General features: G+C 63.4%; 4 protein-coding genes across 4 annotated transcripts; 3 read left to right on the plus strand and 1 right to left on the minus strand.

Moving 5' to 3' along the window:
* Positions 1–893: 893 nt before the first annotated feature.
* Positions 894–5,801, plus strand: MNEG_0741 (hypothetical protein; the record flags this gene model as incomplete). Its single annotated transcript, XM_014050774.1, has 6 exons — positions 894–1,141; positions 1,336–1,448; positions 1,650–1,813; positions 2,074–2,553; positions 2,786–4,927; positions 5,238–5,801. 6 exons carry the CDS (start codon positions 894–896, stop codon positions 5,799–5,801), a joined length of 3,711 nt encoding a protein of 1,236 aa, XP_013906228.1.
* A 1,383-nt stretch (positions 5,802–7,184) lies between these two features.
* Positions 7,185–11,564, minus strand: MNEG_0742 (hypothetical protein; the record flags this gene model as incomplete). Its single annotated transcript, XM_014050775.1, has 2 exons — positions 7,185–11,195; positions 11,544–11,564. The coding sequence occupies 2 exons, from the start codon at positions 11,562–11,564 to the stop codon at positions 7,185–7,187; spliced, it is 4,032 nt and encodes a 1,343-aa protein (XP_013906229.1).
* Positions 11,565–13,024: 1,460 nt separating this feature from the next.
* MNEG_0743 (Chlorophyll a-b binding protein) lies at positions 13,025–14,864 on the plus strand (the record flags this gene model as incomplete). Its single annotated transcript, XM_014050776.1, has 6 exons — positions 13,025–13,069; positions 13,344–13,410; positions 13,740–14,083; positions 14,234–14,429; positions 14,602–14,686; positions 14,831–14,864. The coding sequence occupies 6 exons, from the start codon at positions 13,025–13,027 to the stop codon at positions 14,862–14,864; spliced, it is 771 nt and encodes a 256-aa protein (XP_013906230.1).
* Positions 14,865–21,765: 6,901 nt separating this feature from the next.
* MNEG_0744 (hypothetical protein) lies at positions 21,766–23,516 on the plus strand (the record flags this gene model as incomplete). Its single annotated transcript, XM_014050777.1, has 7 exons — positions 21,766–21,927; positions 22,102–22,169; positions 22,296–22,380; positions 22,457–22,476; positions 22,717–23,106; positions 23,194–23,396; positions 23,479–23,516. The coding sequence occupies 7 exons, from the start codon at positions 21,766–21,768 to the stop codon at positions 23,514–23,516; spliced, it is 966 nt and encodes a 321-aa protein (XP_013906231.1).
* Between the last annotated feature and the right edge of the window lie 91 nt (positions 23,517–23,607).

Consider the following 23,607-nt stretch of genomic DNA (forward strand, 5'->3'; position numbering starts at 1 on the left):
AATTTCAAGACTCCAAGGTAGTTAAGGTATACTTATATCTTAATTTAATCCTCTATTGCTTACATAGGGCAAGCTGTCTGCGCGCAGATGTTCACAATCACAATGCTTGCCGGCACCGCCCCACCTTTGACGCCGCTTTTGTGCGTGTAACGTGCGCCAAAAAAGGCCACAATATTCGAAAGTTAACCTGAACGGCACGGGTGTGAGCCGGGAAACCTCCTGCGGAGCTGGTAGAAAGGAGTTTGAACGGAAGCTGCGGGTCGATTACCCAGCCCGCAACAGGCTCGCCCTCCTTTGTGAAGCGGTCCAAGCATACTTGTCTCATTCAAGCTTCGCTCGTCTGTACAATGGCCTTCTTCTGAGGCCGTTCCTCAACGTGCGGCGAGCATCTGCACTCGTTTCGGGGCCGTCCAGACGGCGCACACCGTGCTGAACCCCGCTAAGACAGTCGGAATCCCTGATATACGCCTTTTCGAAGCGAGCAGCCTGTGGGGCGCCGCCAGGATGGCGTTGCCAAGGCGCGCCACGCTGGCGTGGGTGCTCATAGCGCTGGTAGCAGGTGCGCGAGGGCAACCCGCTTGCTACTACGTTTCTCACAGCGACCAGCAAAAAGGTCTCAGTCGTTAAATGTAGGGTACAGCCCTATAATTGCCGGGTGCAATTTCCCGCGTCTGGAGTGATGTGCGCCACAAAGCGGGCGCGTAGAGGACCCTCAGGAGGCAGCCACAACTCTTCGCTGCTAGGTCAGGGCAGCCCGGACGAGGGTCGCTCCTGAGTCGCATTGTGTGGTGCCTGGCAAGAGTGTGGCTGCCTGCTCACACTGGCGTGAACGCTGGCTCCGGGCATCCACAGGCGCCCAGGTCCAGCACGCGTCAGCGGCATTCAGCTTCAAGATGCCGGTCATCCCTTTCTTCAGCGTACTACGCGGTGGATATGTTGACCTGCTCACCAAGCAGCCAGTGACAACAACCTTTGCAGCAGCTGAGCTGGGGCCGACACCGCCAGCTGCGCAGGGCTACTTCCAGCCTCAGAACAGCCTGTTCAACCCGGCGCCCAAGCCGACATCGCGGACCATTTTCCCAATTACCATCCCCTCGCTGGAGTTTTGGGAGAAGTGCTTCAAGGAGACTGACCCGTTGAGGTGGGGTATGCGTAAAGAGCAGCGGGCATAGCAGGTGGCTGCTGCATCATGAAACGCAATAACAAGCAGGCAAGCAAGGGTACCTTGTATGGAGTTGACAGAAGTGATCCAGAAGCACTGTGGTGCAGTCCGGCGCAGAGCTGACCCCTTTTTTCATACCTTGTAACCCTCCCCGTCCGGCCATCTGCTTCCAGCGCGCTCATCACCAAGTGCAACTACCAGGACACGTTCACGACGTGCTCGCAGCTGGGCCTGATGGGCTACCTGCCCAAGGGGGTGCAGTCCTTTGAGGCAGACAAGCTCACAGGTGAAAGGTTGGCGCTGCTGGGTGGGACGCGGCCATGGCAGCGATGTGCCTAATGTGCCAAAGCAAGGAACCCAGCAAGCCCGCCTTTGCGACATGCAGCTGCGAGGGGCTGCTATGAGTCAGACTGCCCACCGTATGCACACAATCCTCGCCCTTTCACCTCGTACCACCACCCATTCCTCTTATGCTGCTGTTGCTCAGGCTCCTTCAATATCCCCACCGGGTGCACGGCGGGCAGCCTGGGTGTCTCATACGACAAGCTTTTCCGGCTGACATTTAACTCTCCCCAGATACCCGTCCTGGCTGTCATCACCAAAGACGCTATCGGGTCCATGGTCAGCTACTTCGGCACAGGGTCGACCCAGGTGGGGCACTGTCTGGGTGGGTGAGTAAAAGATTTGGAGCGGGCAAGACAGGGGTACACGAGGGGGAGCTGGCAAGTGCTGTTATAAACGAGAAGCGGCCGCGAGGTCATACGCCAGGGCAGCTGGGTCGATAAAATCCTGGGTGGGCTGTGCTCAAAGGCTATTGACAGCATGTGTGGTCCTTCGTCGCAATCTCCTCACAAGTCCCAAATATCCACGTGTGTGCCCTCTCTATCCACCCCGCAACCTGGCACCTGTAGGGCCGCATCAAGCACAGGCTGGCGCACAAAGCAGAGTTTTGCTACTCGCCCACGCTGAGTGAGATTGGTGTCAGCAAGACCGCCATCTACTCCACAGGCATGCAGCCTGGCACCGCAGCCTGGATGTTCTCGAAGAGCGTCGCCCTGGCGGGGCCCTACAACACCAACCGCGCGCTGATGTTCAATGGCGACACGGTCGACGCCACTTGGACGCTCGCCGCACAGAAAACTGGCACTGACGTCAACTACCAGGGCGTGGTCAGCGGCCAGATCAGCATAAACAACCCCACCCCCGCGCTCATCACGGTCAATTCCATCGTGGATCAGATTACTGGGGGCCCGACAGCCACCGTGTCTTGCCCCGTAGGTACGCCCTTCACAGTGCCCGCCTGCAGCTTTGCCACCTGTCAGTACACAGCATACTATCCTACAGCGCCGCCGGCCGGCACCTACACCAGCGCCGCCCAGATCTCGTTTCAGGTGGGGACCACGCTCGCCAGAGCCGGGCGATCCCTCTTTGCATGAGATGCTCAGCGCACCAGCTCAGTGATCCCGTGTCATAGATATCCAGCTGGGACTGTGCTGCATTCCGTGTTGCTCTGACATACAATCGAGTCTGCACTGCTGTCAGCATCCTGCCTATTGGCCACGTGCATCGTGGGGTCTTCTTGCTCACTCTTGATCCCGCCCCATTGCGGACACTCTTCATCAGGTGTTGGGTTCTCAGGGCTACCCCTCCAGCGTGCAGGGCACGGCTGCATTCAACGTGGGCAGCGTGGGGTCGCTTTCGGCGCTGTCCACTAGCGCCGGCGTGGTGCCGCAGGGCAGCGCCCTTATCACCGACTCCAACAGCCCGCAGCAGAGCTACATGTTCAGCGGCCCCGGCTCCCAGTCGTTCCAGAACAAGCTCAGCTGCTCCTCTGCCTCGCCCGGCGGCCCCGTCACCCAGGCGGCAACGTTGACGGGTGCAAACGGGCAGCAGATCACACAGAGCGCGACGGTGCAGAAACAGTGCTACGACTTGCAGGTGTCTGTCGCCCCCAAGGCCTCCCCCTACGTTGGCCGGTGGGGTTGGAGTGTCACAAAGACGGCATCTCCCTCGATGCTGACTCTCAAGCCCGACAGCCGTGTGTACGAGGGCGCTTCGTCTGAGCAGCTGGGCAGCAACTACGCCGACACCACCACTGGGGACGTCGTCTACACCGTCACTTACACCCGCAGCGCGCCGGCCGGAGCCGCCGAAGGGAAGCCGGTCTTTGAGGCCAGCGGCGACGTGTACGTGAGCAACAGTGCGCCCATCAACGCCAGGCTGCAGGGCGTGTATGTCAGCGTGACCAACAGCCGCCCTGGCGGCCAGCCCTTTGTCGCACAGGCCACCTGCCCTGTTCTCAGCGTGCCCGCCGGCCAGCGCATCACGTGCCAGTGGCGCGCCACACCAACATTTAACCCAGTGGGCCAGCCCGTCCGCGCGACGGCGCGCTACCTCAACACTCACAACGGCGAGCCCAGCGGCAGCACGACCGACTTCAACAGTGCCCCGGCCACGATCGGTGGCGGCACAAGCCAGGACGGCTCCGCGGCCGCCAAGAGCTTCACCACTTCGCGCGGCCTGCTGCAGACCTGGGGCAGCGGGCAGAGGGGCCACGCCAGTGTGGGCGTCCTGCCCGAGATGGAGGCGGGCGCGCTGCCCTCCCCAACCATGGGCTTCTTGCCTGAGATGGAGGCGGCCGTGGCGACCACCATCTATGCGGTGGACGGCTCCCCCCTGGTCGTGCCCAACACTGTCGCTAACGGCACCGGCGTCATTGTCAGCGGCAACATGCTTGCCGCCAACGGCGTGCCCCCAGCAATCGCGATGGCGGCGGCGCAGGGGCGCGGGGTGATGCTGCCCGGCATAACGAGTGGCAACGGCTTCCTCATGAACGAGGCCGGGCCTGGCAGCGCAGCCGCGCAGCTCTCTGGCCTGCAGGATGAGTGCGCCGAGGTGTCAGACACGTTTGTGCTGGAGGGGGGTGCCGTGAAGGGCAAGCTCATCTCTGGCAGCCAGCCGACAGGGCGCATCTGCGCCAGCACCACCTTCACCTACACCATGCGGTACGGCCCCTACGCCGATTGCCTGGTGCGCAAGTCGGTGAACGCCGCCAGCTTCCAGACCGCGGACACGCAGACCGCCGGCAGCGACCAGGCTGATGTGTCCATCAAGGTGGAGGGGTGTGTCAACCCAGCGGCCCTCAAGATCGCGCCGCAGCGCCTGACCACCAGCGCCAAGGGGGGCTACACCTGGACCGTCACCAAGCACGCCGACCGCGACGATCTGGCGCTGGGCCAGGAAGCCACCGCCACCGTCACCTACACCGCCGCCTTCAAGCGCTCCGGCGCCAAGGCTGGCGCCACCATCGCCGCCGACGCCATCATCTCCAACCCCACGGCCTACCCCATCCCGCTGGAGTCCCCCACGTACACCGCCACCACCATGTGCGACGGCCAGGCCAAGACCACCAGTGGGCCCGTGGCGTGCGACGGCGTCATCGTGCCGCCCAAGGGCAAGATCGGCTGCAAGGTCGCAGCATCGGTGCCCTGCGCAGGAAATGGCGCCTACACCATTGTGCTGGTGGCCGGCGGCGGCTACACCGTCACATCGCTGCCCACGCCCTTTGTCTTCAATGCCACTCAGCTGGCAGCCGCCAGCACCAGCAGCCAATGCGCTGTGGTAAAGGACGAGTTCAGCACAGGGGCGGGCCGCGTGGGTGGCGCATTGGTGTCTGGTGTGCGCCCCAACGGCAAGCTGTGCGGCAGCAAGACCTTCACCTACAGCGTCAAGTACGGCCCCTTCTCCAAGTGTGGCAAGTACCAGGTGAAGGGTGGGAGGGGGCGGCATGCCCAACAAGTGTTGGGTGAAGGTGGCGTGCTGTGGTGCTGTGCGATGCTTGCCCGGTCTGTAATGCGACAACACAGACCGCCTGCTTGCTGTGTTGAGAATGTAGGGTTGGAATAAAGATTTTGCCAAATATCCCGTGGCCGTCCGCTCCTGGAGCTTGGAGAGATCCAAGCTCATAGGATCAAACTTTGAAGCATCAACCTGGTATGGCCGCTGCATGCCTTATTGCGGACAGCTGCATCAGGTCCTTAGACCCACCCTTGACCGCCCTGAATCCTCGTTGCAGGCAATAAACGTAGCATCCCTGACATCCAACAGCACTACACGCCCAGCCACTGCGACGTCTGCGCTGCCTATCACTGTGGTGGGCTGCAACGTGTACACCGACATGGCGCGCACGGTTGACTGCGTCAAGGGCGCCTCGTACTGGCCGCGATGCAACGTGGGGAATGACACCAAGTGCGCCAGCGGCTGGAAGCTGCTGCCTGGTGGCAAGGGCAAGTCCACGCTGTTCTTCCCCAAGAGCAACCAACGCGCAACGCGCACATACAGCGCCATGCTGGCCATGCCACCAGTGCCGAGCAACAGCACGGCCTCCAAGAAGGCATACGTCAACGCCGCGAAGCAGTTTGTGACGGCGCAGCTCAACTTCCTGAGTGGCGCGCGGCTGCCCACGCAGGAGCTGCAGGGTGCGTACGACACCCTGTCGTCTTTCTTGGCCACCGCCGTCGAGGGCAAGGCAATCGCCAAGCAGCAGCTGGATCTGGTGGTGGGCAAGACCACACTGCTTTCGCGCTACAACGATGCCACACTGCCAGCCACGTTCAAGGCCCCCCCCAAGTGCCGCTGACCGCCAAAGCTGCGCTCTCACCAACAGAATGGGAGGGCAGAGCGCATAGTCAGCTCACGCAAGCGCACGGCGCCCTCGTGTGCGCACCCGGGCGGATGGCTGCCACTCAATTGATTCATAAATGATTCAGTAGCGCCCGCGCCATCAATATATTTATGATCACAAACAATTGTCAAAGTGCTGTGCGCGCATCCCAAAGCCGCCTCAAGAGACACGCGCCCCACCCTCTTGGGCGCAACACTACGGCGAAGCAGGCCGCAATGCACCGCAACACCTGCGCACAGGGGGCAGAAAGTCCCTCTGCCTTCTCCCCCCCTCTGGCCGCCCTTGTGGCCACGCACTTCTCCCCAACACTTTGCAATTCGCACCTGTGCGGCCTCAGTGGGGTCCATGCACTTCCCCAGCCGCGTCACACTGCCGGCGCCGGCCTAGTCCTTGCTGGTGGGGCGCTCGAGCCCGCGCTGCGTGCTGATCGGCACAGCGCTCGCGCGCGGCGGCTCGCGCCCCTCAAATAACACACAGCGCTGTTGCGTCACCGCGTGCAGTGGTGCGCTGGACCGGGGCGACGTTGCGCGCTTACAGCCACACAAGCATGTGCGTTCGACGTGCGCCGCCGCTTGCAAATCTCATGGTGGGGGTCTCAGTGTGTGGGCATCCAAACGTGCACCACTCTCGTGCGGCCAGCACGAGCGCCGTGTTAGGCGGGTGAACCAAAACCATCTGTAACAGGAACTACACGACTTGGGAAGGACAAGGCGGAGAAAATGACATACAGCCAACTCTCCAGATCCAATGTTATGCGAAGGCACAATTTTGAATGAGCAGGTCCTGTTGCAGACCCAACAATGCCGAACATTCTACCCAGCCTATGTGCAAGCTGGACAGTGGGTCGTCGCGTCATCGCTTTCCGCCTGCGCCATCCCCACCGCTGCCACCGCCACCATGCGCAGCTGCAAACTCACGCGCCATGCTGAGGGGCGTGACAGCGCGCGCCGGCCCCTTCTGATGCGCCCACAAGGCCTTGGACACCTCTGCAGCCGCCCAAAAAGCGTCGTCCACAGCCGTCAGCTCAGGCAGGACTTTCCGCGCCTGCTCCCCGCGGTGCAGGCACATCCTGCGCCACCACAGCTCCCAGCGTGGCACGCCGGCCATCAGCGCCTTCAGGCGGCGCCAGGTCGCAAAGTCTGGGTGCGACTCCTTCCAGGCCTCCGCCGCCACCGTCCCGGCCCACAGCATGCCCACCCTGTCCTGCAGACCCACCCTGGCGGGGGGTGTTTGGGAGCGCAGGAAGTGGGAGAGTTGCGCAGGGAGGCAGGGCGGTGAGGGCTTCACCGCAGCAACCAGAATTGAGCTGCCGGCCATCGCATGTCACCATAATCTAGGCTACCGTTTCAGCAAGGAGTGGTAGGCTGCATCGCAGGGCACCAGCAAAACCCAGGCCACCCAGCCGCGGCCAGCCACGCACTCTGCGGCGTAGCGCAGCAGCTCCATGTGGTCGTCCGAGGCCAGCAGCAGGAACTCGAGGCTGCGCGGGCGGTACCTGCGCAGCACCCGCTCCCAAGAGTCTGGCGAGGTGTGCGCCAGGCGCTGCAGCTCAGCCAGCCGCCCGCTGTCGGCCGCTGCGCGCGCGCGGGGCCGCAGCGCTTCGTACGTCCCTGGCGCCAGGTGCTGCGGCCCCACCCATGCCGCCTCCAGGCGCGCAGCCTCGGCAAGCTGGGCTTGCTTTGCGGCCTCCTTTGCGCGCCGGGCTGCATCGGGGTCGAAGACCGGCCAGCGTGCCAGGAACGCGGCCCTCGGCTGCACCAGCGCCTCCGCCAGGCCGCCTTCGTAGGAGCGCCACCGCCGAGACGCTGTGAGGAAGCGTACGCGGCGCAGCACCTCCGCCACCCGCGGGTCGGAGGCCACCGCCCCAGAGGCGGTGGTCCCGCCTTCCTGCTTGTCCCCCCTGACAGTGGCGCTGCTGGTCGCAGCGTCGCTGCTTGCGCTGCTGCTGCCGTCGCCGCCGCTGCTGCTGCTGCCGCCGCCGCCGCCGCTGCTGCCGCTGCCGCTGCTGGTGCTGGTGCTGCTGCTGCTGCTGCTGCTGCTGCTGGTGCTGCTGGTGCTGCTGCCGCTGCTGTTAATATGACCTGCTGCCGCGCGCTGAATGTGCTGGGCACCTGCATCAGCACCCACACCAGCCTCTCCCATGCCCCCTGGAACGTCTCTTGGCGCAGTGACTTGGCCGTCGCTGCTGCTGCAGCCAGTGCTGCTGCTGTCTTCAACTGCTGCCTCTAGCCCAGCTTCCAGGGTGCTCCTCAGCCGCTGCGGCCCCCAGGCCGCCATCTCTGCCTGCCACGACGGCACGCTCGCCAGTGCTGACCTCAGGCCGCACCACAAGCCAAACAGTGAGTGTGCGGCCTGAAACGTGCGGCGGCCTTGCGTCAGCAGGGTGGCCAGGGGGGGCAACTGCGCGTCGCTGCCACCGCCCTCGCCGGCTGTGGCCAGGACATACTCGGCGCGATCCAGGCAGCCAGGAGCGTTCAGCGCGCGCAGCACGCGCCGCCAAGTGCCGCTGTCCCAGCCCTGCGCCTCGGTGCGCCAGGGGCCGCAGCGCTCAGTCACCTCCATGAGCGCTGACGCCCTGGCTAGCTGCTGCGCCGCGGAGCGGGAGGACAGCGCCGCGCCCCCAGGTGCGGCTGCAGCTGCGGCGGCGGCTGCGGTCAGCCCCTGGGCGGCCGATGGCGCGGGGGTTTCGGCATCACCGCCGCCGGGCGCGTTGACCTTTGTCTGGCGGCCTCCTGACCTGGCCATGCTGGCTGGCGTGATGCTGTCACTGCTCCGGCTGGTCTGGGTGGCCCTTTTGGCGCCCCTGATGCTGCCGGGCGCCTCGCCACCAGCGCCACCCTTTGGCGCTCTGTCACACGCAGCATCAGCGCCGGCACGCCCCTCTGTCGCGATGGCGCCGGCTGGGCCATCCCCGCTCGCAAGCGGCGCCGCGCCGTCAGCGAGCAGCAGGCGCCATGCGCCGTAGCGGTAGGCCGGGAACAGGTCTGCAAAGCCGTCCTCGTCCATGGCCACCGCCTCGTGCAGCCCCACAGCCCGCCAGGCGTCCCCGCCGTCTGCCAACGTGAGGAACTGCAGCCGGGGCAGCCCTTGCGCCGCCAGGGTGCGCAGCCACGCGGCCAGCTGGCGCCCCGCCAGCTCCGGGGACGTGAGCAGCTCCGCCTCCCAGGGGGGCCGCCCGCGCGCCACCCCCGCCACCGCCGCCCAGGACGGGTAGCCGCGGTGCGCGGTGGCAAAGGCCGCCTCGCGGGAGCAGAGGGCGCGCCACAGGTCGCCGGGGCCGCCGGCGGCGGGCGGCACCCCCGCGCGGCGCAGAAAGCGCAGCCGCTGCAGCAAACGGTCGCGCTCCTCGCTGTCAGAGGCGAGGCGATCCCACCACCCAGTCGAGCGCGCCTCCCCGCTGGCTGCCCGCCTACCAACCAAGGCGTCTCTGCTGCCGCCCTTCCCGCCGGCCGCCGCTCCGCCTTCTTGCAACTCGCGGCCCTCAGGGACCCAGGGCTTGCCGCCGCTGCGTTGGGCACTGCCGAGGAGCTGCTGCGCCCCCTCGTCCGCCAGGGCGGCGGGCAGGCGCTGCAGCCACTCTGCCAGCTGCTGCTGCCACTCTGGGCAGCCCTCCGCCTCGTGCTGCAGCGCCTGCCACGCGGCTGCGTACGCCGCCAGCCGCTGCTGCAGCGCGGCATTACTGCGCGCCACCAGGGCCAGCGCGTCCTGGTCCGGCAGCGCGGGCAGCGGCGGCCCCAGCCCGTGGGCGCCCAGGCCCTTGGAAAACGCCGCAAACTCGGCGTCGCTCATCGCCTGCAGACGGCGCAGGCTGGGGAAGGGCTGAGGGGCATCGTCGTCTGCATCCGCGCCTTTGACGGCCACAGCAGCAGCTCGCTGCCGCTGCTGCTGCGCCTTGCGCCGCCGCGCCGCCTTGGTGCTGCTGATGCCGGCTGGCGACAAGGAGTGCGCGCGGCAGACGAGCAGGCGCGCCCACTTGCCACGCATGCCGGCCAGCCACTCAGCCAGCGCCGGCCCCACCAGCTCGCGGTCAAACTCAGCACGCCACCCCCAGTCCCCCGGCGCCGCGTGCGCCACTCCGCGCAGGCCCTGCCAGGCACGAAAGTCCGGGTGCAGCTGAGCAAACAGACCCTGGTCCTGGAGCAGCGCCAGCCGCCCCGCCTGCAGGTGAACATCGAAAGAGCCTTCGCCAGTGCCGCCGGCAGCAATCCTGCCGTCGTTGCCACCACCCCTGCCGCTGGCAACAGCCAACAACTCCCCGTCAAAGCCGCCACTGCCGCCGCCACTACCGCCGCCACTGCTGCTAGCCCCGACGGCGCCGGCTTGCTGCGGGTGGTGTGCGCCCCAAGCCGGCACGATGCGGGCGTGGCGCAGGTAGTCCAGCTGCTCCCACCGCAGCTGGCTGCGGCCCAGCAGGACCAGCAACTGCCGCAGCGGCAGCCCGGGCAGCATCGTGCGCAGCGACTCGTGGTGCCGTCTCACGTGTTCGCTGCGGACCAGCAGCAGCGGCACAAGCAGGGCCACCAGGTCCGGCGAAACCAGGGAGGCCGCAGGGCCGGGCCCCAGCAGGCGCCGGAGCTCAGCAGCGCGCGCTGCCAGCGCCTGGGTGCTGACAAAAAGCAGCTCGGGGCGCTCGGACGCTAGGCGAGCCGCGCACTGAGGCGCCTCCGCTGCTTGCAGCGGCGGCACACCACCAGCGCGGCTTCCACCGCTGCTGCTGCTGCTGCTGCTGCTGCTGCTGCTGCTGCTGCTGCTGCTGCTGCTGCTGCTGCTGCTGTCGCTTGCTGCCGCCAAGGACTGCAGCGCCGCTGTGATCCCTGCCAGGCGCTGCTGCAGCGTCGCGGGGGTCAGGAGCAGCAGTGCAGGCGCCCGGCCGACGAGCAGCCCCAGCGGATGGGGTCCGTTGCCGGCGCCGCGGCTGCCGCTGCTCCCAGCGTCACTGCTGCCCCCAATGTCAACATGGGCTCCAGAGCCGCTGCCCGCGAGCACGGCCTGCAACCCGTCGAGCCGCGCAGCCACGCCAGCTCGTCCAAGTGTCATCAGTGCCTGCGGCGCGCCTGCCACGACGCGCGCCATCTGCGCCGCATCAATGCCCAGCAGCTCCTGGAGGCGTGCCGCCTCATGGCGCAGCGCGCCGGGCACGCGCGTCAGCAGCCGCGGTTCGCGCGCAAGCGCCTCGCTGGCCAGGGCCGCATCGCCACCCGCCAGCGCCACCAGAGCGTCCAAGCGGCGCCGGAAGCCCTCGGGGTCGCGCGACAAGCTGGGCCATCCGGGCAGGTGGGACGCCACCGCCGACACTGCAGCGGGGGAGAGGCCCGCGCGCCGCAGTTCGGCCCCCAAGTCAGCCAAGCCCTGCGCGCGCGCGGCGCCGTGGCGTCCGGGAGCCGGCGGTGCCGGCGCCGCCTGCGCCGCCGCACCCACAATGTATGCTCGTCTCACGGGCCACACCACAGGCAACAGCGGTGGCGCTGTGCCCGCAGGTGCATCTACTCTCGGTCCATGCAGCTGCTGAAGCCGCTCGCAGCCGCACGTCGGCCCTGCATCGATGTCAGCACCGGCAACGGTGAGGGTTGATGCATGACAGCCATTGAACAAGGGCGGGTGCACCCCTTGAGGCCACGCGGCAGCCGCCTCCAGAAGCAACAGGTGCAGCAGCTGCGGCGCAATGATGTGCACAGCGGTGGCGCACAGCCGCCGCACCATGCGCATGTGCACCGCCATTCTTGCAAGCAGCTGCGACCCTACGGATGAGTCCGAGAAGCCTATCAGCTCTGCAGCGCATCTACGGGCCTGAAAGCTCGCTGTACTCTATCATGTAACTCTTGAATTCGCGTGTGTGCATGTGCAACTTGCTTTAATGTAGGAAAGAACATTCGCTGTTCCCTTGCACGCACGGGCTTATTGCTGTGATCGTACGGTATCATTGATCACGGTCACTCCCGCAGTCATATCAGCCACAAGGGCTTAAAAAACAGCATGCTGCGCAGTACGGTACCTTTCCTTACACACCGTCACACTTTGGTATGCGTCTACTTTTTTGTCAGCACCACTGCAACGCGCAACGTCAAGCAAATTGGCATCATCGTTTGACCAGCAGCGGAACTGCGCCGAGAAGGCTCTTCCCGTGTACGTCACAAGCCATACCACAGCATACGCAGGCCTTTGCTTGCAATCATGAGCAGTCACAAGATCCGTGTCAGCACCACACTCCAGGGAGCCAGGGCTGGTGTAATCAGCGACCCGACTGGCACAGGGCTCCTTGCTGTGGTGGAGTCCCGCGCAAGCGGCGCCACATTGATCGTTCCGCACGGAGGCGCCATCATGGCGCCAGTGCAGGACCCTGTAACCGGAGCGACGCTAGGGCTGCATAGCACAGCGCCGCGGCGCGTGCGCAACCCACAACCTCACAGCCGCAAGTTTTGGGTGTCCGGCGCGGCAGAGGTCGCCATCGACCAAATGCGCCGCTGCCCCCCGGTCACCCGCTGCACAAACGAGCGTGTCGGTACTGCGGGCCGCCCAACCGGCGTAGACCACACGCTCGCCGCCACACCGGTTGGGGGGGCGTCGCCGCTATACAAGCGCACATAGATGGCACACGAGTACATTGTGAGCTGTAACCCGTCAATCCGCCTGACAAGGGATGCCCCAGCTACCTTGGAGGCGTTTTCAGCCGCCACCGCTTCACCGGGGTGACACAGCAGCAGATGTAAGTATATCACAACACAGTTCGCGTAAGGATCGCATCCATCAGGCCAAGGGTTGAGATGCAGCATGATGTTCCACCTGCATCAGGATACACCAACAGTCTTCCAAACACCCTGTCCAAGATAGTATCATACAGTGGCAAACATGCCGCCGGACACAATATCCCTAAGAGAACACGACAGGGAACTGAAATGTCAGCTATGGGCTCCACCAGCCCAGCGCCGAGCGCCGTCTCCCCCAGTACCAGACGACACTGCACATCACGCACGTGGCACAGCCGCAAAATATGTATGCGTCCTATATAAAGGCTGTCGTCATGGATGGAGGGGCTTATGTTGTGCCGCTGAGGTTTAGGTGTTTTTGCTTGACATTGCCGGGACACGATCGGGATAAGGCAAGCGCCGTGCTCCTCCCAGTAGTTCTACTTGACACCGTTTCAGTGGAACCCACTTCACATCCTCACCACACCAGCAGAGATGCTGCAGCTCCAGAAGAACACCCTCTCGGCGCGCGTGTCCCGCGTGAGTAGCGGCCTCGAGGTGTCCGAAGCCCTCTGTATAGCAACTGTACAGCGGACCTGACACTCAACGGGCCTGGATCAGAGACGGGCCTGGATCAGAGACGGGGAGAGGATCTCCTGTGCCGGGCGCAGCGGCCATCTCGCTTTTGGCGACCCCGTGGCCCTAAGCATCAACACATGTGGACCTCTTACACGTTCAACAGCACCTGCAGTGCTCAGACCCCCTCTTCATATCTTATGCGCTGGCGGCCTCCCTGCAACCACCCCCTCCACAGCGCTCCACCGTGAGCGTGCAGGCGCGCCGCACCGTCAAGAGCTCGAGCTCTGACTCTGCCTGGTATGGTGAGCTTCACTGCGGCAGCTCAAAATGTTGGACGGCAGTTTGATGCGTGTGGAGGCGGTATGCTGCGTGTGGATCTTGGTGCCGCATCAGGATCTTGGACGCCTTTAGAGGCTGCATGCGTGTCTTTGACCACATCGTGGGCATATCAAGGATCTTTGCAGCCTAGCGACAGTTGCAGTGGCAGCATTCACTGCGACATTCAGTCCACTGCGAAACCACTTGTCGCCATTGGCTCGCCGGGTCCCCCTGGGCATTCTTGGCAAGTCCCCGATGGTGCGATCAGATGCTCTCCCGTTGCTGTTCACGCACCATTACCCCTCCCGCACAGGCCCCGACCGCCCCAAGTACCTGGGCAGTCTCTCCGGTGAGACCCCCTCCTACCTGACCGGCGAGTTCCCCGGTGACTACGGCTGGGACACCGCCGGCCTGTCGGCCGACCCCGCCACCTTCGCCCGCTTCAGGAAGATCGAGCTGATCCACGCCCGCTGGGCCATGCTCGGCGCCCTGGGCTGCGTGACCCCTGAGCTCCTGGCCAAGAACGGCGTGCCGTTCGGCGAGTCTGCCGTCTGGTTCAAGGCCGGCACTGCCATCTTCGCCGAGGACGGCCTCAACTACCTGGGCAACCCCAACCTGGTGCACGCCCAGTCCATCCTGGCCACCCTGGGCTTCCAGGTGCGGGATGAAAGCTCTGGAGCCGCTGATATGCCGGGTGCAGGAGCAGGCCTGAGGGGCAGCGGACTGCATGAATCTCCTTGTGCAGCACTCTGCACCCTCTCAGCGACAGATGTTCACTGCACACGACCCCCTCCTACACACCCTCAGTTGGTCGTCATGGGCCTGGCTGAGAGCTACCGCGCCAACGGTGAGGGCCCCGGCGGCTTCGCTGAGGGCCTGGACTCCGACTACCCCGGCGGTCCGTTCGACCCCCTTGGCCTGGCCGACGACCCCGACACCCTGGCTGAGCTCAAGGTCAAGGAGATCAAGAACGGCCGCCTGGCCATGTTCTCCATGTTCGGCTGTGAGTCTCATTCATGCGGCTACTCTGGCAGCTGGCATGGTTGGAGGGCAATGGTTGTGTTGAGGTCCATCATAAATTGGTACAGCTGCGTCCTTTTCGTGGTACTGTGCCATTTGCCTGCCCGTGCCGCTGACAACCTTATCCTCTGCTGCACCGCGGGCCTGCCGCACAGTCTTCGTCCAGGGCCTGGTGACCCGCGAGGGCCCCATCGCCAACCTGGACAGCCACCTGGCTGACCCCGGCGTCAACAACGCCTGGTGGGTTTGGGTGCCAAGGACAAACTGCTGGCAGCGCGCTGCACACAGGCACAGGGTGTCTGTGTACAGGCGACCTTGTACTGTCGGCACGCTTTCGTTGGCACCACAGCCTAAATATCTCTATCTCCCCTTCACCTTGCACAGGGCCTTCGCCACCAAGTTCGTCCCCACCCTGTAAGCGGCCTGACCTTGACTGGTTTTTGAGCGGCAGTGGTGACGGCGTGCTTGCCATGACCTGGGGGTTCATTGAGCGGCGGCCTTGTGGCTGACTTGCCATACAGCCCGACAGGATTTGCGCGGCTGCCGACAGCGCTGCTTGCGATGGCCTGGACTGGAGCGGTGTGAATGTTTGTGGGCTCAGCAAGAGAGGTGTAATGAGTGGAACGAAAGTTTGTGCAATGAAGATCAGCAGCTAGAGCATGTGGAGCCTGCTGCAGCTGGCGCACCAGCTGCTGAGACTGGCGATTCAGCAGCGTGACATCAACATGAATCCGTCATCATTTACAGACACGAAGGCAGTGTGGTGAATATCACTAAGGTGTCATGTCAGTCAAGGAGTGGGTCTGCAGTGTGACATAAATACAGCTGACATGCATGCATGCAGTCGACACGCGAACCAGTAATGAGAACAGGCTAGTGGGGATGTTGTGTGAGAGCAAGTCATTAGGCACTGAGAGTATGCTGGCTCAGGGCAGGGTGGAAAGTGAGGTGTCCACTGTGAAAGGAGTGCAGGTGCTGCCCGCCATGCATGCAGTCGCTGAGTGTAAGGGGCGGCCGGGAATGTGCATTGCTGACAACCATGGCAACGCAAGATCAGAAGCGCCAGCTGTACAGCCAACAGATGGCAGGCGCAGTGTCAACTGCACCTGTGGCGCAGAAACAGCTTGCGCTTGGAGAGCACCCCAGTAGTGCGTCAAGGAGTGTGCCCTCCAAGATCTCGCCGCCGTGCACGCAGACGCCAACAGCTTCATCTGCAGCCCAGTGCACCTTGCGTATCGGTCGCCAGTTGAGTCAAGTGCTCAGGACAGACGCACAAATGTCACAGCATGTCCAAACGGTGTGTTTGCATGCTGCAAATGCGTATTTGAGTGTGTTGCCGACGCAGCTAAACGTCAACCGAAGGCAGACCAACAAGCGCACAGCGTGTCAAAACCCACAGCTGCTGGGTTCCTTATGCCTAGTGGTGGGTGTTGTATGCAGCCACAGGATGATGGTGTGTGAAGATGCGTGATGACAGAAAGTGTCCGCCGCGGCCCGCGATGTGTCCAAGCTTTGCCGCAGCCGACTTTGCGGTCAGCCCGCCAGGCGGGCCTGTCTGGAAGAGAGACAACAAGACACAATCGTAAGAGAGGCTCTCGTTTTGGGCGTACTGTTGAGCCACGGGGATGCAGGCACTACCACCGGTGCGTAATATTGAGTCGTTTCTGTGCGACAGGTGACGTAGTGCACCTTGTGCCAACAGCACCAAAGGTTCAGCTACCGCGCTCCTCCTGCCCTGCAGCCGCCAAGTCCGACGGCGCGGGACTGCCGCCAGCCTGTGTTGCGATTGAATTCAGCTCCTGCTGCAGCGCCTTGGTGAGCATGCGCACCACAGCCAGCTGGTGAGACGCCGCAGTACCGTCAAAACCTTCGCCGCCCCGGCCCGCATCGGCCTGCGTCACCATGGCAGAGGAACCAAGTGCCTGCAGCTGCGCTGCCAGCTCCAGAATTGCGGCACCACCATGTGCTGTCACTATGCCGCACTGCTGGGGCCCGGAGTCGGCGGTGACAGCAGGTGCAGGCACAGCGAATGGCACACTGGGAACCATCCTGTCCGCGGCGGCGTCTGCGGTGCTGTGTCCACCCCCGCTGGCACTGCCGCTTGACAGGGCTAGCGCCGTATTCCCCAGGTCGATGCTGGCGGCAGAGGAGTCAGGACGCATGATGGACGCAGCTGTGGGCATGGTGGCATCGAGGCTCCTGGCAGTCGACTGGTAGTGGCCATCGCCGGTGGCGCTGAAGGGCTCTGCCATGCAAGGCGCACCGCGTGAGTGCCTCTGAAGTGCTGCCTCCGGGGTGTATTGTGCGGGGACGCCCTGCTCCTCAATCACGGCCACCTCGTGCTGCTGGGGCACGCTCGACATCTGGGCAAACGTGCTGGCGTTCCCACCAGGCAGCAGGCCCCGCTGGAGTGACGATGAGGCTGCCTCCTCGCCACCCGGTGGAGGCAGTACTTCTACCGCCACCGCGCCGTTCAGCATGCCGCCAGCCGCTGACATTTGCAGCGCAGCCCCCCTGCTCTGAGAGATGTCGACGCTGCCGGCCTGCTGATCGACGCCGCTGGCAGCAGCTTGGAGGCTGGCAACCACCCGCTGCACCTGGTGGCGGTGCTGATGGTTGAGTGCTGCCTCAAAGCTCGCCCTATGCGACGCCTCCAAATGGCTGCTGGGGTCTTGGTACTGGCTGCCCTGATGGTGCATGCCCACGCCATAGACGTCACCGTGCGCCACTGCCGCTTCGCCTCCCTCGCTGTACAGGTTGGCGGCGACGCCCTTGTGTGGCAGCGGTATCGCCGCGGCAGTACTTCCCGGCCTTGCAGCACCCATTGAGAAGGGGTTGAACGGTGCCACGATGGGCATCATCACGCCGGCCATGACGCTGTCGCGGTCGCAGCCACGACCACCGATCTGCTGCGAGCCGCAGGTGCCACCGCTATCAGCCTCTGCCAGCATGAGGCTGTGCTGCTGTGCACTGGCCACCCAGGTCTGCACCTGGCTGAGCATTGGCGCTGCCACAATGTCGCCATTGGCTGCGCGCGCCGCGGCTGCAAACGCGTGGTGAACGGCCTGGTGCTGCTGCATTGCGTCAACTCCTGGAGGGTAGGAGTGTAGTGCTGCTGAGGGGCCCAGCATCCCGACATCAGGGCCCAGTGCCAAGGCCGTTGCCATGGATGCCGTGGCGCTCGCCGTGGCATTGTGGTTGGTTGTGGCGGGCGGCGCCGCCATCATGCCGGTAGCAATGAGCTCCTCCTGTGTGAAATACCTGAGCTCCTCGGGCCTGGAGCAGTTGTTAACGGGGGCAGCAGGGGGATCAGGAGGGCTCGTTGTATTTCAAGCGCAGGAGGGGGGGGTGCACCAGGAATCCCAGCACGAGCAACAGTGAGCAACAGAATTGGCAGCGCAAAAGGGGGTGGGCCAGCCATTGATGGGTGGTGGAATTGTTGCCTTGTATGGGTGACCCTTTGCCTTGCTGCATTCGATTTCAAACAAGCCAAGCATGGGTCGGGGCGGGGCTTTGTTCAAGCGTCCTGCCTGTGGGCGAAGAAGCAGAGTCGCCTGTCGCAGAGGGGCCCCTTCCGGCACAACTCGCTGCGGAACTGGAGACGCACAGTCAGCAGCACAGGGTGGTGACAGGCATTATCAATACTGGTAAAACAAAACAATTACGCCCGACACCGCTCTGAAGCAGGCAGGATCTGTAACGAGGAGGTCAAGCAAGACACGCACATCTGCAGTGCATGTGCACACAAGCACGGTCTGGTTGCTTGAGATCAACTGCAGCTGCCTGATTGCAAGTATCCCCGCCTACGTACCTTGAGGGGATGCAGCCAGAATTCGTACACCTTTGTGCCGAGGTGGTGCGACACAGGGGAAGGATTAGCGGCTGACATCGGCTGAACCGCTCGAACTTTGCTTCTTCAGGGCTGCTGATCACTTCACGCAGTCACGAGGTCAGCATTATGCCAACAGACATGTTGTACAACACTACCGTTACGGAGTCGCATGACCGGGCAGCAAAACACCAGCTTGGAGGTCATCGCTGCCTTGCGCCCTCACCTACCTGGTGAGCCTGGTCACACGCATCCCCCCTGGGGCAGGCAAATGCTCCCTGGATGGTTGAGTCGCGAGGCACGTGTGTAGGTGTCAGGTAGTATAAGCAGGAGTCACATGCGGACATCACAAGCCCCGAACTGCAAATCGGTGTGCGACGCCTCGTCACACTGATTATCACAAGATCTTGTGCTGCAACGAAGCGGTGAAGTGTCCATGCAGCGCCTTTCCGTTTCTCACGCGTGCAAGCAACTGCCACCGACCCTCCCCGTGCAAGTCATGCAATGATTGTTTGCATGCGTGTACTGGGTGCACGACCAGCCGTACACCATCTTGGCATAAGGGCACATCACAGGTGTGTAGTAGTATCGCCGAGGGTCCCTGCGCCGTGCCTGCTCTTTAGGGTGGGCCCAGGGGCAGCTACTCCAGTCATGTGACGTCTTGAGGGGGCAGGATAGGATCTTGAAAGCGTACAAATGGTACTCTGGGCAGCAAGTGCAGGGGCGAGGGGTTTTGGGCACGAAGAGCAAAAGTTGGGTTGGAAGTAAAGGTAGAGTTAACTCTACGTTGCCATACGGTGCTCCCAACAAAATGATGCTGCGACTGCAGCCAGTGAGGAGGCTTGAAGGGTGGCGCAGATTTCTCACAGCATTTTACTCCCCCATAATTGCTTGTAAGTTCCTTGCTCTATCCCTGTATGTTGCTTGCTGTGTATGGCGAACCTGGCGTTTTGGTGAAGTCCAAACCCGGCTGCATCCTGCTGCTGGGTGCGAACCCGGTAGACCTCAGGCTTGCTGCGGCAAGCTCAGGACAGAGTAGCCACGGCAGGACCAGCGGTAGTCTGAGCTTCAAACCACCCGCTCTCTCGACGGGATTCTGGGCCTTGAGGCTGTGACCTGCGCAAGGTTCATGTGAGTGCGTGCTGGAGGATGGATGCTCACGGACCAGCGCGACTCGCCAACAGGGCGACGCCGCACGGTGCCAGCGCAGGGCTGCCTGCGTGCAGCATGCGCTTGGATGCCCAGAGGAGTAGTTCTGATCCTTTTCTCGTCGCATGGCTGATACGGACGACCTCGAAGCCCGGGTCCAGTCTGACAAGTGCGGGCTTTCGAGGCAGCTTTCTCACCGATCTACCGGGGCGGCCACAACGTCATACAGTATAAAACGTTTAAATGTATCATAATATCGCCTCAGGCACAGTTGGGGTTACCGATCAAACGCACGAGTCGTCTTTGTAACAAACGAGGCAAGCAAGCCTAGCCAAGGGTGCCAGTCTACAAGTCTCAGCTACATGCGTACTGGAGAATGCTGTTGGAAACGGAAAGAATCCCCTCGAATTGCCCCTCCGTTCACATACCTTGTGTGGAACAATGCTGGCAAACACATTCGGCGCAGCTGTCTCGGGATAGGCCCACCATACCGACTGTGCTGTGGGCGTACGACTTGTGCATCTTGAAAAAGCCAGTCTTGCTTAAGCCTCGCACCACCCATCACTAGTAGCGCAGGGTGCGTGTTACCGCAGTACAAAAGGTGGTGTTACCGCCGCCGTGGTAACGCGGTAACGCGCGGTAACAGGGTAACTTTAGTAGACACCGCCTGTGGTAACGTGTTGTTACCCGCGCACCGTAACACAAGTAACCTAGGTAACAGCAGTTTCAATGTGTTACCGCATGACAAGTGCACGCGATATCCTGGCCCCTTTTGCATAGCTTTGAACTGTACACAATTGTTTTGTTATGCATGCATGCATGCAAGGATCCTGCCACATGTGGTGCGGCTCGCCAGTGCAAGGGCCTCTCAGTTATGCGTGCGTGTGCAAGAGTCATCAAAGTGCGTGATGTACTGCCAAATAAATGTAGAGCTTGGTCACTACTGTACTAGCTAGCCGATCCTAAAACAATGGTCAACGTGCACTAGTGTGGTGTTTGGGTGGCACCCGTGCGTACAGATCAGGGACCCCAAACTGCTGCTCCTGCTTGGAATGTTCATCATGATTCCAGTCGCAGCATAGATGCAGGTGAGTGGTCATCTGGTCACAGCTGGTGCCAGCGTGACCGGCCTGTCACGCAGGGGCTGCTTGCCAACCTGGCGCTCATGCGGCAAGGCTGGTACGCACTGACGCAAGGTCCAGCTGACTATCGTGTTGACATATAGTTGCCTGCTTGCAAACTGACGGCAAGCCGGCTTCATTCATGTTAACATGAGGCTCGTTTGCACGCTCCTGTTGGCACTGCGTGCACACAACGCACGCTACACACTGATCTCACATGGCCTGATGAGGCGCTGTGTAGTGATTTAAACTTGTGGTCCCCTAGAAGCTGCTCGTTACAGGTGATAGGTTGCAAACATGGCTCGCTTCTACATTGTTGTTGGTGGCTGCACAGCCAGGCCTTTTGAAAAATGCAGCCCATCATCGATTATGTGTCGGGATATTCCAGCTGGTCCTGTGTTTTCCGTGATTCATGTATCATCTGGTGATCTTTACAGGGCTGTGGAACCATTCATTTCTGCCTGCCATGCATGTCAACAGTGGGGCGGGACCAGCACTCGCAGCACCTGCGGTTGCCGCCTGCATCGCTGGTCGGCACTGGCACCATCACCATCAGGACACCAGTGGCACAGCGAGGTTGCCCATGTGTCATGTGGGGGTCGCTTGCTGCCCCTGGGCTAGTGTGCGCAACATACCGGCTGACAGTTATCAAGGAAACAGGGCGCGGTGACAGGAACAACAGCCTGAAGCTTCGCTGCGAGATCGTTTATTGCCGAGTCACTGGCCCGTCGCCCCAGGAGACATCTGCGCCGCCATACCCTTTGCACACGTTGATGACATGCCGCATCTGGTATGATCGCTCAGACCCAGTCGCCTGCTTGAGGCCGTGGGCGGATCGCATGTAAAAGGTCTGGCAGGCAAATCAGGCGAGCAAGGGTAACCATGTCGCAGCTAGCAGCAGGATGAACCCACTGTTTGACGTATCAGCAGCGAGGCTTGGGGCAGGGGTCAGCGTGATTGCGCGAAGGCGCACGTCGCGTGCCGCCGCATTTGTTGGTCACCCGCCGGTTTGATCATCGCAGTACGGCAGCTCCAAGACAGTGGCACGCCGCAGCAAGCAAGGACAGGAAGCAACGGTTGACCGTGCAGCCGGCAGCCCGTCCCCGCTGTCGACGGTGTCAGTTGCCCTCGTCCCCCTGCCCCTCAACCCCAGCCTCGCACGCCCACACCCCACCCCCCGGGCCCGCGCCAAAACCCCACCATGCCGTGCTTGTCCAGGCATGGATGCTGCGGCGCAGCCCTCGGAGACGCTCAATCGCAACGCCGGGGAGGCGGCGGCTGCGGCGGAGCGCTACCTGCAGGCCCAGACCACGCGCTGCGACTGCAAGCATCACGCCGACCAGAGCGCCGTCTTCCAGTGGCTGTGGGTCATCGTCCTGCAGGTGGGTGGGCCGGAGGGCCCGGGCCGCCCGATAAATGCGTTGTTTGGCGCCGAAGGAGGCCCGCTTGTGTCCATCAAGGGGCCGGGGCGCTGCATTGTGTCCGCTCCCAGCACGCATGGCTTCGGCGCGGCTCCTCAGTCATTTCCTGCTGGGCTGCCCACGCCGCTTGGCCAGGTGGCAATCGAGAAGTTCCGCGCCGAGCCCGGGGTGTCGCCGGTCGACACACCAGGGGCCCTCGAGAGGTGCGTGCCTGGGCTGGGCATTGGTGCAGCACCCCGGGCATGCTGCGGAGCCGCCCTGGCCCCCCTTGGGCTGCCATCCCCGGCTTTACCGAGGCCTTTCACACCCCATCCTCCCCCCCTCCCCAGACTGCGCGATCAGGCTCAGTCGGCATGGTCTTATTTTCTGGTTTCGCGGCGGGCGGCCTTCAGCCTGCTGGGGCCCCGCGGCACGGTGACGGTCGAGGTCACGGCCTCTGACGTGGTCGGGGTGGTGAGGCGCGACCCCTTCCACCCCCTCCTGCACACAGCAGAGCACCACCTCGATCAGGTGGGCCGCCGCGGGTGGTGCACTGAGGCGCGCGCCAATGCAGCGAGGCTGCGCCTGTGTTGTGTCTGCACGCACACATCGTTTTCACTGCCGGCGTCCCTTTGAACACGGATCTGCCACACGGCACTCACCGCCACGTCGCCTCGCCATACGCACTCAGGTTTCACATAGTGGCGCTTGGTTCCCAGTCGCCATGTGGGGCGGGTGCTTCGGCCTCGCACCCCTCATGTTCACCCGCAGCTGCCATGGGGCCTACTTGGTGCGGCTCATGATCTTTGAGCTGCAGATCCTCGTCACCAAGATGGTTGGGGCGGCCGTGCAGATGCCATTCCACGCCATCGTGGAGGCGGGGCTGCACCTCTACATCCGCTCGTACGGGGGGGCGGCCAAGGCCTGGGCCATCCACCTGCCTAAGTGCTGGGCGACCCTGACCGTCGTCTGCCCCCTGCAGCTGGCCGCACACGTTTTCGCGTGGCCCTTTGTTGCGCAGCTCTGCCTGCAGGACGCCGTGGCGCAGGCGGCAGTGGCGCGCGCGGTGCCACTGGGGGCCGGGCAGCTTGAGCGTCGCGCGCGCATTGCGTGGCGCTGCGTTCTGGGCCTGACGCCTGTGCCGCTGCAGTGGCTGGCCAGGTTAGCGTCCAGGTTTCTCTGGTCGTGCTTCCAGCTGTGGGTGGTGTGGAGGCTGGCCCTCTTTTCATGGACGGCGGTGTTGCCCAGGTGGTCGGGCCTGCAGCGGGGCGTGGCGCGGTGCCTGTGGCGCCTGTACCTGTGGGCCTGGGGCCTGCCGTGGCGCGTCCTGGGCTGGCTCAAGTGGGCCCTGGGAACGAGGCAGCCCGCGCCGCGCAGCCCCGACCTACCACCAGAGGCGCGCCACGCTTTCCAGGAGCCCACCAGCGCCCGGCGCGGCGGCGAGGGCACCCGTTCATCTGCGCAGCCTACAAGACGCCAGCGCCCCTCTCCCCTGCAACGGCCGCGCAAGCTTCTACCGCCGCCCGCCTGCAGCTCTGCGGTCGACTGGGGCCGTGGCTGGCATGCTGTAGCGCAGCAGGCGGGGACGCTCCTCACTTTCGCAGGCCTGCCCTTGTGCGGCCTGCACCCGCCTTCGGCGGCCTCCACCACCGAGGCAGGCGG

This window comes from Monoraphidium neglectum (genome assembly GCF_000611645.1).
Source record: "Monoraphidium neglectum strain SAG 48.87 unplaced genomic scaffold scaffold00064, whole genome shotgun sequence".
Lineage (NCBI taxonomy): Eukaryota > Viridiplantae > Chlorophyta > Chlorophyceae > Sphaeropleales > Selenastraceae > Monoraphidium > Monoraphidium neglectum.